General features: G+C 37.1%; 1 protein-coding gene across 1 annotated transcript; it reads right to left on the bottom strand.

Annotated features, from left to right (window-relative positions):
• Positions 1-1,210: 1,210 nt before the first annotated feature.
• LOC130564605 (alpha-2-macroglobulin-like protein 1) lies at positions 1,211-16,545 on the bottom strand. Its single transcript, XM_057350817.1, is given in 36 exon segments — positions 1,211-1,491; positions 1,667-1,717; positions 2,197-2,302; positions 2,407-2,475; positions 2,567-2,657; positions 2,801-2,919; positions 3,344-3,559; positions 3,979-4,172; positions 4,299-4,461; positions 5,496-5,570; positions 7,053-7,209; positions 7,328-7,409; positions 7,840-8,016; positions 8,160-8,243; positions 8,616-8,667; positions 9,009-9,130; positions 9,774-9,900; positions 10,140-10,365; positions 10,471-10,600; positions 10,679-10,763; positions 10,860-11,042; positions 11,142-11,291; positions 11,398-11,543; positions 11,614-11,677; positions 11,816-12,046; positions 12,190-12,357; positions 12,550-12,659; positions 12,742-12,847; positions 13,041-13,158; positions 13,253-13,337; positions 13,427-13,595; positions 14,445-14,465; positions 14,691-14,743; positions 14,906-15,062; positions 15,322-15,505; positions 16,391-16,545. Coding segments are annotated over 35 exon segments (4,332 nt in total). The 5' UTR covers positions 16,459-16,545; the 3' UTR covers positions 1,211-1,491; positions 1,667-1,673.
• Between the last annotated feature and the right edge of the window lie 2,099 nt (positions 16,546-18,644).

Below are 18,644 nucleotides of genomic sequence, written 5' to 3'. Positions count from 1 at the left end.
GTGTTTTTGAAAGTAAGTGAAAATGAAGTGAAAGTGAAACAAAAGTCTTAATAGCCCATGAAATTCTCAATACTTTGAAGGAACCATTGTTAGGGGGTCCCTGAGAAGGAATAAGCCATGGGCCTATCCTTGTAAATTATAGATATTGTACTTTTATTGCACTGGTTGAGACACTGAGAGCCAGCTTCACTAAACAGGGCAAAATAGCACGATAAAAAAAAACGCGCAGATGAGTGTGGAAATTTCTGCGGGTGACAAGTCTCACATTTAAAAACACATTGCAATATCTCAGTCTAATAATGACAAATGCAATCTACCAAGAGCAGCGCAAATTACTGCAGGGTTTAAAACATTAAGTCACATACTGGCACAAGGTTACGCTAGAAATGTATAGGCTGTGTCAGGTAAGTTTAGGTAGCCTATAGGTTTGTTTGCATCATGAAAACAATTAAACAATACAGACAAATGATGCATTAGAGCTTTGATATATATTTATATCAAAAACTATATTTAGTTAACCCTCAGTGTCATGATCCTGTCCTTCCTGTCAGTAGTTTCCTGGTTCTGTGGAAAGGGTCGTGGCAGTACCACGTCTTTTGTGTTTGTCACGTTATGTGTGGAGACACGTGGCGCAAAGTCAAAACAAAGGCCACGTGTCTTTAAGCCCCACCCCCTTGTTCTCCGCTATTCTCATCCCATTAGTGTTTCATTCCCGTCACCTTCCCTTTGTAATCATCCCTCGTTAGTGTTCCCCTATTTTTAGCCCCAGTTCTCTCTGTCCCGTGCCGGTTCGTTTTGTGCCCTCGTCCTGCTATCCTGTGTTGGTCCAGTGAGTTTACCCTTTCGTCCAAGTTTTCCTAGCCTTGTCTTGCCTACCGTTTGGATTATTGTTTATCTTTGGACTTCCTTTGTTTTGCCCCTCCCCTGAGGGTAGTGTTTGTTTTTAGTCCCTTTTTTAATGAGTATTTTTTCCCCATCGTGGGTTTTTGTTTCAGAGCAAATTAAGCTTTTTCTTACTCCCATCTGTCTGCGCCTGGGTTCTGTCTGAAAATCATGACACTCTGACTTTTAAAAAACTTTTAGAACAGAATTTTCTAGTTTTGAAATGAAAAAATCCTGTAATTAATTGCATTCAAGGCTAAAGTAAAGATTATGTCCAGCCAGTGTATGTGTTATAATGAATTGAAAAACTAAAGGACACGTGTTTTAGATGCGGAAACTCTTTATTTAATAGCATCTTAAGTATCTTTATCATTGAAATCATTTGAGGTCACAAATCTGGCTTTTGATTATCATTTACAGATCATCTACACTGTAGCGCGTGTCATCAGTTATATTCTGATATTTCTGATTTTAGTGTGAGAAAGTCAGAAGATATAAGAACAAATCAAGCATCTGTATTAATTCCATCTTTGATCTTGCATGTCTGATGAAATGAACAGTCACACCGCTGAATAACAACTCTCGATGCTCCAGCGACGGCACTTTCATCTAAAAGTGAAAAGTCTTGTGATTTATACACATTTTTATTAACTGTCTACATCCACTAAGCATTAACCTTAAATTCCACATTTGTCTATGGCATTAAAATATAAGGGAACATATTCAAAATGTTAAAAAAAAATGTTATATGTAAATATGTTTAAAACTGTCAACAATAACTTACTGACACATTACTTGACACATGGGGAGGTGTACTGCTTCACAGCACCTTCACCTAAAAAAGAAAACAGTCACTTTTTTGTGCATTACATGCTTTTGGAAAGCTCTAGGGTTTTAATACAAAATTATGCCATCTACATCTTTGTCAACAAGATTTACAAAAACAGGATTTCTTTAAAAGTGGAAATTGCATAATAAACTTTGCATTATTTTTCCCAGTAATATCATGAGACGCTGACGTCATTTTTCTGAGTTGATGTTGATTCCATAATTACAGTAAAATTTGGCATTTGGCTTTTTTCTTGTGGCGTAAAACCCATTTAAAACTATTAAGTAAAATGTAATTAATCTGGCAAGAACAGTTAGTTTAAAACATCATAAATGCGTTTATCCTCCAGCTCCAAATATTTTCAGGTTAAATTTACAACCGTTCAAGCATTATTTTTATGCAGTTCGCTTAAATGTTTAAATTTAATCGATATTTAAAATAAAAATACTGAAAAAAACACTTGTGATGTAATAACAAACACATACTGGTCTTGTAGTAATCGTAGACCGTAACCACAGCTGGTTTCAGGTTCTTCACTACCACATTCTGCCAAAGCGTCAAGGTAAAGGATTTCTCCTCCTCCTTTTTCATCTTAAAGAAAAAATGACACCTGATGTCATTCATATCAATTATATTCACATGCCAAAAATCCATCTTAAAATGCTTAAAATTCCTCAATTTACATTTAGACTTACCCCGTCTAAATACAACATGACATGTCCTTCATTCTGCTCCACAAGTTTGATTCTGGAATCTTGCTGAAGCTATGGACACAGAGGGACCAATGACAACATATCAAACGCTAAAGAGCTTAAAATGAAAAAAAAAACAAGACTGAAGGCCTGAAAGTGTTACAGCTTGTAGAGACAAGTAATCCAGCACAAATCCAGACAGCAGCTTCACATTAATGATGACCATGTTTGTCTCCTCTCGTGGACCATTATACCTGCAACACATTTATATATAAAGAATATATAATATATATTTGTGGCAATATTGTTATTAATCTGTTTAATTATTTATTAAACATAAAAATTACACATTCTTAACTCTCGAGGGCTACTCCATGAATGAAGTAAAGCTGCTCACCTGATGTTAAGAGCTAATGTAACAGTATAGTACTGTCTCCTGCAAGTTGAAGTAGCATTTGTTATGATGCTGAAGGCCATGGAGTTTGCAGAGGGCAGGACATTGTAGTGCAAGGCAAACTGAGAGAAAAAAACAGAATAAAATGCGCAAGGCCACAATTAACTTCACTTCAGTATAGCTGGTAAAGGAATTGTTCACATAAAAAAATATAATATTTCATCACAAGATAATTGTATGACATCTAGTCATAGGACACGCAGGCACTAATGAGATCTGAAGTTGTTCACTTCCCGCTATATTTACATTTGGCGATAATATGAATTTGTTTCTCTTCTGATGACTTTTATTAACCCAATGGAGCCACATGGATGCTAGTGAGTTTTGAATTGTCATTTCAATAAAATTATTTGTTTGAATTCAGCAAGAAAACATACATCATTTACATCTGACATGGCATGAGGGTTAGTCAATTTTTCATTTAACTATCTCAACACTTCATATGAAGCTCATCAAAAGAGCAAAATGTGAAGGCATTTTACTAACCTGCACAAACACACAGCCCTGGCCTCGTGCAGCGAGTGTGAAGTTTCCTGTAGGTGGCTGCAGCTGTCTCGCCTGGTAAAGCAGTCGGTTTCTTTGGTTGACAATAAAGTTGTAATTCTGGTTTGAAGGGGAGGTCACATTGACAACAACGGTTCCTGTTGGACTGTAGGTGGCAGCACTGTATTTAGCGAGTGCCTGGAGGGCCACCACAGTGTCCTGTTCACAGAGAGCGAGGAAGCCAATTACAGGCTTTGTCAAAATAACATAGGCCTACATATTGAAAATATTGAAACACTTTGGCCCGGTTTCATAGACAAGGCTTAGCCTAAGCCAGGACTATGCCTTAGTTGATTTAGGCTGTTTAGTCGCTTTTATTAAAATGCCGTTGAAAAAAACATTACTGATGTGCATCTTGAGTCAAAACAATGGCACTGACATATTTTAAGATGTTTTACGTTGAGTTATTTTCAGTTAAGACAGCTCAAAATTCATTTTAGTCTGGGACTAGTATTAAGCCTTGTCTATGAAACTAGGGCATAATGTTTTAAAGTTGTTACGAGTTTACACTCTTGGACGGAGAACCATGGTAGTTGAAGTATGAATGAATGAAGTGCCTTGAAATAACATTAATGTACCTGAGTAGAGGAGAAACCTCCATAGGCATTTTGCCTCTTGGCCAGCCAGCGCACTATGGTAGCAAAATAGTCCAGCTTAAATGATGGCAGTGTTGGTCCAGAAAGAAGCCCCAACAACACGTATGAACTCATCTCTACCTCTAAAGAGCCTGTCATTTGCCCATTATTTGCCTGAGTCCAATATCGCCCAACCCCTGAAAAGACAATGATACAAGCCCATGAGACTTGGGACTTTTGGTTTATTTAGTTTTCTTAATTAGAAATAAATTGACTGTTTTTTCATATTTAAAAAATATTTTTAATTCAGAGCTGAATGGCACCTTCTCTCTTGACTCGATTGTCCAAGTTGGAGATGAGTTTCTGTCTCATCTCTTGGTCTCCAGCAAGAGTGAATGTATAGAAGGCCAGGGCAGTGAAGTAAGTGTTGTTAAGGTTACTGGAAGCTTCCTTCAGACAAACAAGGCCTTGCTTCACCATGGGATCCTTGAAGAGCATGCAAAATAAGACAAAATACGGTCAAATCTCTTTGTTTGTTGCATTGTCTTCATAAAGTCAGGCTTAAAAGTCACACCACACACACACAAACAATGTGTATAGCCAAGCCCACTATTAAAGCCTGTCAACATGAACATATTCAAAAACCAAAGTTTTCATGATTTCTGAAGTGTACTTTACACAGAACCTAAACCCTAAAGTATGGGTTTAGTAAAACTGTTTAAATCATCTGGATTCAGTCAAATTTAAAATACTAAGGTATAGAAAGTGCTATTGTGTTTATGTTGCATCAGGCAGATGCTTTCTTAATTAGAAAGCATCTTCTTGAACCATCAACCCTGCGTCTGTTTGGAAAGGCCTGAAAGACATCACAAACTACAAGCCGACATCACTAACTACAAGCCACCATCCCCCAATTTCATACGCAATCAACACCTGGTCAATGATCTGAATGACTTTTACTGCAGATTTGAAAATGCTAACTTTACACCTCACACCAACTCTGACATTCTCTCTACACAACACCTATCACCTTCAGTCACCCCACCTCCTGCACTTCAGATCAGTGAAGAGGATGTGTGCCGAGTCTTAAGGAAACAAAAGACAAGAAAAACACCAGGCCCAGATGGTATCTCCCCAGTCTGTCTTAAAAGCTGTGCTATTCAACTGGCCTTCATCTTCTCACAGATCTTCAACAGATCACTGGAGCTGTGCACAGTTCCTTCCTGTTTCAAGCGCTCAACCATAATCCACATCCCAAAGAAACCCAAAATCACAGGACTGAATGACTAAAGACCCGTCGCTCTCACATCTGTGGTCATGAAGTCATTCGAGAGACTGGTACTGGCCTATCTGAAGGACATCACAGAACCCTTACTGGACCCCCTGCAGTTTGCCTACAGAGCAAACAGGTCTGTTGAGGATGCAGTTATTGGCAAGTTATGTAAAACGCATATGTGTTTGGTATGCCACAGGCCTTCTACTTGGATTTATCTAGACTGTTATGGAGTCTTAACACTCACAGTTGTATTCACATCCAGTTCCAGCAGAGCTGCTACGATGTATGCGGTGAGAGTGACATCATCACTGACACCACCCTGTGAAAGAAGAAACAAGGCAGAGAGACATTACAAACAGCAACATTGAGTGATATACAATATTAAAGTAAAATGGAATATAAGCAATCTGTTGCACTTAAAAATGTCCTTAATGTACTATAACCACTCTTTACATTAAAGCGGCCATTCCCCGTGATGCCAATTTTCAACCTTTAGTTAGTGTGTAATGTTGCTGTTAGAGCATAAACAATATCTGCAAAATGATAAAGCTCAAAGTTCAATGCCAAGCGAGATACTTTAACAGAATTCGTATTTCAAAGACTACGGAGAACGGCTGGAATCGGACTACAGCCCTATACATCCCGGGTAAATGATGTCACTATTCCATGTTTTTGAAAAACCTCTGCCCAAAGGAATACGCCAAAAAAGGGGCGAGGCCTTCCTTAGAGAAGAGGAAGAGCTGCTGGAGTAGTGTTTGGTTATCAGAGATTGTAAACATTTGACTGAGCTGCGCGCTCAATTACTTTCACTTTCATCACAGTCCTCCAGCTGGTAATAAGAATTCAGCTACACACATTCTAAGAAAACCAACGGTCAAATAACAGCTTCCATGACTTTAACATCGGCTGTGAAAGCTGTTCTGTGTAACACACTGATATTGTGTGTGTGTGTGCATACCTCTAAAACACTTCTATGAAACGTCCTTTGAAGTCCTGCTTGCAAAATGTCTCCTAGTCAGTCTGCTTGTTTTATTATCCAACTTAGATCCAATATAAAAAGGCAAAACTAACGCTTCTGTTGTTAGTGTTAATTAATATAACCGGTCTGACCCAATCGGTCCAGTGTCATTTCCCTCGCCATAGTAGGGAAAATTGCGATCTCTAACAAAGATTGACGTTTGCACATGCACTAGCAGACCTCCGTTACACTTTGATCGATCCACACGTGTTTAACTGATGAAGTGAAGTTGAAGCCATTGTTACTGTTTATTGCTAAAAGCCAAAGTTTATGAATATACGTGCACTGAGAGGGGGACCGACCAATCACAACAGCCTGAGAAGCGGAAGCTCGCTGATATGGTATGGGTGGGACATCTTCACACACACGCTCTAAGCGGGGAACCAATCACGACAGACCTGGTCAGCTTGACCAATCAGAGCGTTTCGGAAGGAGGGATTTTATATAGACCGGAAAAAATTCAGTCGTTTTGTTAGAAGATGGACAGCGGTGAACAACAGACTTGAAATATGTGAATTATAAAGTGTTTTTTTGAAACTAGAAACATGAACATCCATTGTTACACACCCAAAAAACATAATCAAAGCTTCAAAAACAGCAAAAGAATGGCTCCTTTAAGACAGACACATATTTTATGTTCCATAATATGCTTATCCCACATACTGTAGGCCCTCAAACAGACCAAAAACCCTGCAGATCTTAATGTTTAGTACATCTGAGCGGTCAACACCAATCCTATGAAATTTCAAGTTTGCTTCAGATATTTCCTGTTTCTATTCTTACCTTCATATCATTGTGGTAGAGGACGCCCACTGTTTTAAAGCACCAATTCCCCTGCTGGTGCTGAGCTAACCAATTCTTTGCCTGATCGATGTTGGTTTCATCTACAAACACATACTTCTTTGCCCCTCCGAAAATCTTCATCACATATGCAGTTAACCTGAGAATAGGAGTAATAAAAAAAGTTGTTTCAAAAACTATAATATTTATACTTTGGAGAATTTAGTTCTATAATATTTTCTGTGTGACTAGGTTGCATTGTCTGATTTTTAACTGACCAGGTGTGCCCAGAAGGATCACTGTTCCCAAAAGCGCTGTAAGATCCATCATAATGTTTGTATTTCAGCTGTGTTTGGTAGCCTGCGAATAGAAAATGAGCATGACATACTTAATTAAAGAGCTCCTATTAAACTCAGATATTCATCGTTTTTTTTTAACTAATTTTACAAGTTACACACAGTGCTGTAGTTTAATGGGGTTAAACAAACCCCATTAAAACCCCATAAAAAAAAAACCCCATTAAAAAAGTATAAGTATAAGTAGTCTTCCAGGAAGTTCAGTTTTATTAAATTGGATGTTTGAATTGGTGTGAATTTTGTGTAAAGTTTGATGTTTAAATTCTACTGTAATAATTTTTTTATGCGTATCTATGCTGAGCATGCCCTGGCTGGAAAAGTAATTATAGACTAAACGTCACTAAATTGATTTTGACCCCTTTTCTGTCTGCCGAAATGTTGTGTCGACTGCAAGAGACATTCTCACAGAACAACAGTCTTATAGTTTTTCTCACCAGTCTCCAGAAAGGTTTTAGCTCGTGCCAAAATCTCAGGAGTGAGCTGTCCACTGCTCTCCAAGTACTGAAGGATGTAAATATTGGGTGCAAAGTTCAGCATGTTCTGCTCTCCACAGCCATAAGGCATCCGCAACAGATCAGCGATGTTTTTTAAAGCGTGACTGATCAGATCACCTGTGGAGCAAACAGTCAGGAGCAGATAATTTTAACTCATGTCCTGAGGTCATGATTTCATTGATAGGGTGGATATTCATTAATACTTTATACATACACAATACACAACATATTTATACACATTTATATTTCTTCAAACTCACCCAGTACAGTGACAAAGCTTTTCTCAGAATCCTTGACAACAACTTCAGGGAGTTTAAGAGAGACAGTTGTGTTCACTCAGTTGCCTAAGAGAAATATAATTACAAGTCAATGGTACGTCTCTCTTGCTTTGTATTCAATACGGTGAGGATGACCGGCTGACTTTCGGACTGAGCAAAAAGTGATATTTTAATGTTCAAAACAGCTTAAGTGTCACTGTCACACAAATTACAGCACAATTGCACAGGGTTTAAACTATGCAGCTTGTATTTTAGTTAATTTGTTGTTATAATGCTGATTAATATTTATCCATTTGGAGGTGGGAGTTTGATTCTATAGACAAACTTAGGGATGAAGGATAGATTGATGGTATGCCACACATGATGTCATAGTGCTTAAATTGTATTGAACCTGGAACATTCTTTATTCATTTAAAGTGACAGAACAATTTTACTAACCTGTTAAACAGATGAGTTCATTCTGAGTGATTGTCTGTTTAACTCCCTCCGCCTGACAAATAAAATAACAACTTCAGTTATTATTGTGACAAAAACAACAAGCACGTTTGATACTTTTTTCTGTAAAAAAAAAAGTATTTTATTGATTACTTAAATGATAATTGTAAAAAAGACTTCTTTCTTAACTGTCTAAACCCGCAAGACTTCCTTGTCCTATTGTACTACACAGCTTTACTGTAAAGGCTTTGCTGGTCAACACAATGGCTTTGCTCTGCATTAAGTTTCTTAAAACCTTTATTTAAAAAACAACCAACAAAGAACAGCTTTATTTAATAAACCAGGATGCTGAATTCTAAAGAAGGTTATAACTTCTATAGTTTTAGAAAGGCTCACCTCGACCAGAAACGACTGCACCACAGTGTCAATACGGCTTCCTTTTGGCACAGTCACCATCTCAATCCCACAACGTTCCCGAGTCCTCACAGTCTCAGCTCTCACCGTAACGTTCACCTCTCCTGCAATTACACGCCATTCAATCACAAATACACACTGTCCTTACCTGGATATATTTCATTTACTAGATATTTTTAACTGTAAATGTTAATGGAGTAGTTGACTTTCCATAGTTGGAATAAAAATTACTATGAAAAGTCAATAGGGGCAAATTTTGAAGTGAACTACGCCTTTAAAATAAAATGTTATAAAAATATGCATAAATGCCTGGTAGGGACACAAGCATACAGTAGCGGCAATTATAGAAAATATTTTTCTACTTAAATATTTCACTTTATGTGAAGCCATTATGCATTATAAAGGGTTATTAAAGGGCATGATGCATTATAATTGTTTATAATGTGTGTTGTAATACATTAAATGTTGTTGTAAAGAATTATAACAAAATTCAAAATGCAAAGTGTAACAATAAATTGATAGGCTTAAAAATGTATTAACTGTAGTTACAATTATTCACGAGCCATTAAAATGCATAAGGTGCATTACAAGGCATAATTAATACATTAAAACTACTTTTATAATTCATAATACATATATGCTTTAAGTCAAGTGTTACCAAAATGTGTACTGGCAATCTTGTCAATAACAAACATAAAATGACATGTTCTGTTGGTTGTGCTCATATTGTAAATGTATTGGACTTACCCAGAACAGCGGCTGTAACCGTCCACACAAAGGTTTTGCTCTCTTCTGCACAAATACACTGAGTGTAATTGCAGCCATTACAAGGCAGAGCTGAGAACTGATTTGAATTTTCCAGTGTGACCTTCACCTATACATTACAACAAACAGGGATCTGTTATTTTTTTTACAGATTTTCCACGTAAAATGTATGTATTTTTGAAATTATTTCAGATATTACAGAAAAAGACTGCACATTTAGAAGAAAAATTGGGATATCCATATTTACGTCGCTCCAGCTAACAGAAAATGTCTTTTTTTTCACAGAATGTATAAAACAGATTAAATGTTAGTCGCGTGCATATTATTAGAATTATTAGGGTGACTCACCATAATACATTTGGAGAGGTAGTTGAATACAGTGGCTTTGATTGTGAGCTCTTCTCCACGGATAACAGAGTAGGGAAGTGTGAGGCTGATGAAGAACGGCTGAAAGGCAGTGAGAGCAGTGCTGGGTGCCACGCCAAAACCAAGAGATGATGTGCAGAAAGCATCTGTGGCCCATTTAGTGATGGTGTCAGGAACAGTCTTTGTAAGAGTCACGGATCCAGACCTCCTAATGAATAAAAACATTCATCCAAGTATAATTGCATAAGGAGTAATTATTTGTATTATAGAAAGAGAATGGAGGTATAGTAACATTAACGTGAGCTATACACACCCCACAGGCACAAGATCCCATATCCAAGTTTCCGGAAAGAACTTGCGGATTGTATTTTGAACAGTTATTTCCACAGGTGGACCAACAGCTGTAGATATTTGAATATCACCTGCACCTCCACCTGCTGCAACTGTTTGAGCAGATAGTAGATAGATAGGAAAGAAAGAAAGAAGTACCAAATTTCGAAAACAATGGTGAAGTTACTTACCCATAGCTGGCCTCATAAACCTATATTCATTACAGTAAACAGGTTCTTTCACATCAGAGTTGGTTGCAATTTTGACTCCAATTGCCTAGAAGAAAGCAAGCATCATGATGTCTCATTATTAAATGGATAGTGAATAATGATAAACTAACAACCACTGAAACAGGAGAATAAGATATCTTACTTTAAAGGCACTGTGTGCATCGTTTCTATTGTAATAAGGGTAATAAAAGCGCGAGCGTCTCTCCCTCGCCAGTATTGGGGGGTCAATTGATTCCATGTCTCCGGGTATACAGGGATCGTCATTATATTCCCAGACTTGATATGGGTAATCCACCAACATTTGGACTGGTAGCATTCCAAAGACCTACAGATTTCAAGTTAATTTACAGGATGAATTGACACTGCAAAATGAAATAGAACAATCAAACAGTTTTTAAAGACTCTTCTATTAAATATGTCTTACAAAGGCAGCATTGAGTTCAGCCTCTGGTTTTAAAAGCAGTACGCTCTGATCAATGGACCTGATGGAACAAAGGGAACCAGGCTGGGCTTTCAGGTTTAGAGTCGCTGTGTCTTTAGGCAGAGCCGTGGAAGATGAGAAATTTAAGGACACCTAAAGCACAGATACATGTTTATCATACGTGAAGGATTATTGAATAAATAATATTGAAGAGAGACATTTTAAACGAGTTTCTGGATTTCATGTGGTATTTATTGACCTTGTTTGGCAAGCATTGTTCAATGGGGAAGTTCCAACTGTCTGCTACTGTTTCTCCATTGGGAAGAACTGTGTACACCACCACCTGGGCGACTGGAGACAGGGCTGTGGTCTTTTTTAATGTGAATGTCAATTTGCCTTTGTTTTCTGTAATAAAGGGAAGAAACCGGTCATTAACCATAATTATCTTGTGTTTTCTGAAATTTCAATTTCCTACCTGTTCCGAACTGCACGTTGACAGAGACACGGCCATTTTGAGCCATACTGCCTTTCGAAAAGACCTGGAACACAAAAGGTGGAAAAATATTGTGTGAAAGTTTATGAAATGCAACCAAACATTGTTTGACACTTCCAAAAGCAACTGACATTGCACTGAAGTATAGATTTTGTGTTAAACAAACATTTAGAGTTAAACATACCATGTAGAAGATATTCAGTGTTTTATGATCTTGTTTCAGTGCACTGCCCTGAATGATGTAACTGGCCTCCACATTTGCATCAGTCGCACAACTCAACGGGTTTGGAGTCGAAATTAACTTTAGAAAACTTTTGCTTTTGGAGTAGAATGGCCTTAACGAGAGACTGCCTCCATTATAATATCTTGATGCTGGCCAGAAACCATTCTGACATTTATCATCTACGTGGCGAGCCTAAAGAATGAATGAATGAATTAATTAATATATTAACATATTAACAAATGAATGACACACATCCTTCTACTGCACATCAAAGTTATAAAATTATATAATGACTTCTAAATTTGTTGAAAATTGGTTGAAAAAACAGCACCAACCTGTAAATAAACAGGTTGACTTGACCAAACCGCCGTGTCTAAAGAGAAGTGAGCTGTGCCGTTGTTGTCTGTCGTAAGCTTCACATTCACACTTTTGAAATCGTAGTTTACAATGAGATACACTGTTTGGCCTTTCAGTGGTTTGTTGTATACATCAGTGACCATGACCTGTCAAAAAAACATTGAAATTAAAGTGACAGTTTTGGTACAAATTATTAGAATAAGAGTCTTGATCTTGTGATTTTGGTATTGAGAGGTCTCATATAAATGTCTTGATTTCAGAGTTAGGTCTTGGTCTGAATCTTGACTACATCTTATATAATAAACTGGCTGCATATTAACATGTTCACTAAATCCAACCTTTCCCTCGTAGGCAATCCCAGGTTTGTATATATCTGCTCCGTCAACAAAGGAAACTGTGATAACATCACTGCTATATGAAACTCCGGCTGAACCCTCCACAATTATCCCTGGAAAACCAGAAGAAAATGTTTCATTAGTCCTTTTAGGACAATTAAAATGGAGAAGAGCAGTCTTGTTTGATACTCTTACCTGTTCCATCCTCTTCTACTTTGTAATTCACTTGAAAATGTCCTCCTGGACTCATGCTATATTCAGTCACATTTATTACTTGAGAGGCACAGCCGGTCTTGTCGGTCTAAATGAAACAGAAATCATTGACATGAAGTGAATACAAGAATTTAGACATGTTACATGGTGTGAGAAGCTTTTGTATGCGGTTTATTGAACAATGATATTTCTTGTGTCTTCTAACTGTGACTGTATGAAACAGACATTACTGAATCAGGAAAATAAAAGATAATTAAAGTAGTTTATAGGCTGTAGCAAACCTTAATGAAGTAGTTTCTGCATGTTTTAGGTGTACTTTGGCGATACCAGTAATAATTATAGTTTATTCCACACACTTCAACAGTCACAGACCCCTGCACGCCCTTCCCGTAGGTGTATCTACAGGAGAAAAAAAGATTGATGTATGAGACAGATGATATTGTAGTTTACAACTTATTTATCTTATATACAAGTTCTGAACAAAAATACTTACTGAGCACAAATGTTCAGTATGAATTCTTTGTTCATGGGAGTTACAACGGGTGGAAGATTTGTGTTGACTTCAAATTTAGGCAGAACTACAAAAAAGATGAGATGAGTTTAAAAACAGGACAAATTGTGGACTGACAAATTATGACAGAAAATTTCAATGATTTCTAGTTCTTACCATATCCTTTGATTTCAAAGTAGTGTGTTGTCGGTTGGTTTTTCTCATCCCAAGCAGTGATGACGTAGTTGCCCTCAGTAGCCTGCGGTGTCATGCGGTGGAACAGATCTAAAATACCATCCCTGGTGGTCTGATTCAACCACTGACCAATGCGGTTTGACTTAGGATCCTAGAAGCGGCACATAATGAAGAAACCCAGTGTAATGAAACTGCAAACACAGCAAGAAATTATTTATTATAACTAATGTCTCGGTTACGAATGTAACCTCTGTTCCCATATGGAGGGAATGAGATGTTATGTCGGGATGACAGTATGGTGTTTTGAACCAGAGAACCAGAGAATCATCCCTGATCGTAATTTCAAAAGGTCAATGAACTTGGCGAATTGAATGGAACAGCCATCTTCCCTTGGTTGACTGTATGTACGGGGCGGAGACTGGCGGTTCCTGTCTGAACCGCTCCCAAATGAGCTGAACTGCACATGGATGGAGTCCCCACTCTCTGCAGAGCGTAACCTGCCGACAGAACTCTTCAGAGCAAGCCAGGCAGCCAACAACTCCAGGCAGTTGATGTGCCACTGTAGGCCGGGGCCCGTCTGACACGGCATCCCCGTTGCACATAGCACCCCAACCGAGCAACGAGCCATCGGTCATCAAATGCGTGCCTCATGATCAGCCCAAGCGGAACTCTAGCGCGTAAAAAGGTCAGGTCTGACCAGGAGGTTAGGGTGCGACAGCATTAAGGTGTGATAGTAATACGCCTCATGCCGGTGTGCCACGTTTTCCAGGGAACCCAACTCTGAAGAAGCCTCATGTGCATCAACCTGAATGGAGTATCTCCTGCCGAGGATGTGTCCCAGAAGCCTCTGAAATAGTTTCAAAGGAGTCAAATTCATTGGCCTTTTGAAATTACGATCAGAGATCGTAGGATCTCAAGTTCAAACCCCATATCTGACATAACGTCGAGAGACTAACAGAAAGAGAACATAAACATATGCTTAAAGGATATTATACTGTACCCGGAGTTCTACTGTTTGAAACTGAAAAGCAAAAGAAAAACAAGAAAAATGTTTAGTTTTATCAATGGTATTACAGTCACATAACGCTTGAAGCTCTGGCATAAAAGCTAGTCAAATTCTGACCACACTTTAAAGTTACTTAATCCTTGCTTCATTTATCATAAAATAATTTCTTACTGTTGGCCATTACAGAAAATTACTGACTATGCTATTGACAAAAAGATTAAAAAATATAATTAATTTTACCTTCTGATTGTGAGTCAAGAAACTGGAATCCAAAGAGACGATGCGAAATTTTACTGGGGAAGACATAATTGTAAACACAGCACAGTAGCACATAAGCAATAAAGTGAGAGTAAACTTGGCAATATGAACCAACAGCAAGCTGTTAAAATCACATTGATTTATTGATAAATACTGTATGTAGAAACACTGGCAATTGAACTCTTTTTAAAAATTACCAGTTTCTCCTGGCTTGTAGATTGGCTTGTCTGTTTGGATAAAAATGAGCTTCATTGGAGGCTTTATGAGAATCTGAGTTGTTTTGTTTTGTGATGTGTTAGCACCATCAATTTCAACATAGACAGTTGCCACAGTGTCTACAAGCACTACGGGGACCTAATAGATCCAAAGCAAGGAACAAGAAGAGCTTTAAAGCAAAGTGTGTTACTAACTCTGGCTTCTGGAGAGCCACTTTGCTAAATGGTCCAACCAGGCTTCCAAAGATACCAATTTATAATAAATGCATTTGTTTGAATCTTTATTAATCATTTATTTTTCTTGTGATTTAGGAAGAAAAATTAAAAAGCATATATGATATTCAAAAAAAGGGAATGACCACAATATAACAATGTACTGTAATGTGAAGTATACTGACCTGGAAAGGCACACACTTGTAGTAATCCCTTCTAATGGAGTTCTCTTTAAGAATGGTCACATTTCCATTATCTGAGCTCAAGGTTACCAGTAAAGAAAGGGTTGTACTGGGCTCATGGAAATGTGCACACAGAGTCTCTGTAGTGCCGCTCACTGCCTGAGAAGTGACTGCCACCAGGTATGTGCTGAAAGAAAACAAAACAAAAGGAAACATACACATCACAAAGAAAACATTGCTTTTATAGTATAACTGTTCTGAATGTGTGTGTGTGTGTGTGTGTGTGTGTGTGTGTGTGTGTGTGTGTGTGTGTGTGTGTGTGTGTGTGTGTGTGTGTGTGTGTGTGTGTGTGTTTGCGTGCGTGCGTGCGTGCGTGCGTGCGTGCGTGCGTGCGTGCGTGCGTGCGTGCGTGTGTGTGTGTGTGTGTGTGTGTGTGCTCTATTGAGGAACTAAGAATGACTTGTATTATGTAATTGTATTATAATGCTTGTCATGCTTGCAATAGACAGTCCAGCTATCTCTAGCTCACAGGGGACTGTAGAAATGAAAGAAAACTGAAGAAACTGAAAATTATGAATATGTTCTTCATTGGTTGGTGCATTTTAATTAAATGAATGAGTGAATTAACAGGTTTTTACAAACAAAATAAAACAAAATAAGTTTTTAAAGGCTTGTGAAATACATAAAAACATAATTATTTTATTTTTTATTTGATATTGCAATGTTGTATTATCAATAAACAGTCTAGAATATTTCTGTTGTGTGTTAATGAATGTTGTTATACTGTTCAAAGCTTTCCCTCAGCACTTGATGAAAGCAGACATATAATCCTGTCACCGGGATGGTACCCTATGAAAATGTCCTAATATGTACAAATTACATACAAATATGTACTGTATACATTTGGCATCAATATGTACATTTGGGGTTCTGATACTATATGTGCCTGTACCCTTTAGGTGCAAAGGCGTACTTTTTAAAAGTGTATCATGACAGTTTTTGTACCTTTTTCCGCCAGTGTAGTATTCTGCATATCTACTAAATTAAAAAGGATAATGAGAAATGTTCTTACGGGTCAGTCGCTCCACTTGAATCATGTTGTAGCAGCAGTAGTGTCAGGAACGTTCCCAGTGCCCGCATCTTGAGCTGTTGGTTTTGCAGTCTCACACAGATTTGGTGCACATTTTATACATCTCTGCCTACTCCCTGTCCAACCCCACCAAAGCAAAGAAAGTTGAGCAACTGGTATGAGGAGTTGGAGGAACTAGATTCGACTTGCCATATTTGCCAGGACCTTTCTTCCTATGTTACACAATGCGTGATTCAGGGGAAAAAATGTAATCGTTAGCCCAGATTAATCATCTTTAAGGTTCATTCAGGCTATTTTATTCTTCTCACCTTGCAAAAGCATAAAAATAAAATTATATTACAGGTGAGATTTTTTGAACACATTTTGAACATCAACACTGCAACTCCAGTATGAGCTTTAATGAGAATTAAAGAGAATTATTTATGAAAATTAACGTTGCCATTTTATAAAATACACAATAAATGAAATACGAATGAAGACTTCTGCATCTCAGATATTTCTACTAATAAAAAGACGTAGAAATCTCAAAATTACTCTGTCTCAAAAGAGATCTCAACACAAAAAAAAGCTCACAAACTGAGCTCTGATTTGCCAAATCAAAATGTCAATATTATTGAAGATTTCAATATGAACTCAAACATTCATCATCAGATTTGCCAAAAAACTGTTGTTTTTAATTATAATATACAATCTATATTTATTTTTTAGCTCCATATTTGTAATTTTTCCATTTTTATTTCCCCTAAACAACTTCGGAAGAAACATCTGAAACTGTGCTGATGAAACACAACTGAGGACTCCATGAAATCTCATGAGCTATAAAAGAGCAACCTCCGAGCAATAGTATATTTATACACTGGATATAACCATTCGTTCTCACAAGGTGTAATTTTGTACCTGAAAACATTTGTTTTAGCATGACATAAGTTTGTAAAAAAAACGTTGGTCAGTAAAACAAAAATAAATGTAGATGCATAATTGGTTGACAAAATTATGGTAAGAGTACAGCATACAATTAGCATATAATTATTTATGTACCTTTCATAGGCTGACAGCTTCTTTTAATCACACCAGGTGTGGTGCACTGTAAAAAACCCAACTCAAAAAAAGTTGAATCAACTAATTCTGTTGTGTTGGTTGAGCAAAAGTCCATGAAAAAGTTCACAGAACTTCTTTTAATAATTTCATTCATTGTAACCAAACATTTTCCTCATTAACTGAAAAATTATTTGCAAGTTCACTCAAAAAGACCTCTATAAATGTAAAAAATATAGTTACGTCAATGTACAATGAACAAACAAGAGTTTGAAAGTTCCCAAGATGCACTGCAGCATGTTCAATTCAGTGTTTCTTATTAGTTTTACTTTTAAAGATTAGTGTTTTATTTATGCTTTAATCTTGTTGTTACTCTGTTGTGTTTAGAGTTTTTTAATGAATGATGGTTTTTGATTGTTACCATGGTTAAGTTTGTGTGTTCAATGTTGAGGTGTAAGTGCATGACCCAACGCCAACACCGGTATAAATGCACTCAGTTCAAACAGTTCAAACAGTTATGTAATCAAAGTTTAGGTCTGTTTGAGGAAGAAAACAAGTTGCCTACAATTGTAGTAAAAGACAAATATATTTGTTTATTTTTAAATAAACAATTTATATTCTTTATTTTTGTTCAGCCAACAAAAAATATGTTGTTATGTTATTCATTGGATAAACTTGACTATGTTGTGACAACTAATGACTTCAACATAATTTTATGTACCTCTCAAGAAAACTAATAATCCTAAATTACCTCAATTAATTATTTTTGTATCTCCAATTAGTTGTTTTAAATCAGTACAACTTCTATTCCAAAAAGTTGAGTGAACAAGAGAAAGCAAGGGAAAATTAGTACTAAGATTTATTTGTTGTGCAGGCTTAAAAAATTTACACTGTGTATCTTAACGTGTACTTGTGCCAAAAACATCTTATGAAGCATATTAGGTGTGGATTCTCATAAGGTGTTTTTATCATTTGGGCTGGTGCTTAGGAATGCTTTTGTTTCAGAAACACTGCACCCAAAAATTACTTAAATTTGGTGTATCAACAACCATCCATATACAGAAAGTGGTAGGTGTATCTCTTCTATAGATCCTGCAAAACTGGATGTAAGCAGTTTTAACACCCAACGTGCAAACTAGGAATAAACACAGAAATCAGACCATAAATCTTTCAATTTCTGACAAATGAAACATACAGTTGA

This window comes from Triplophysa rosa, linkage group LG14 (genome assembly GCF_024868665.1).
Source record: "Triplophysa rosa linkage group LG14, Trosa_1v2, whole genome shotgun sequence".
NCBI classification, from domain to species: Eukaryota; Metazoa; Chordata; class Actinopteri; order Cypriniformes; family Nemacheilidae; genus Triplophysa; species Triplophysa rosa.
This window is presented reverse-complemented; position numbering and strand designations above follow the sequence as displayed.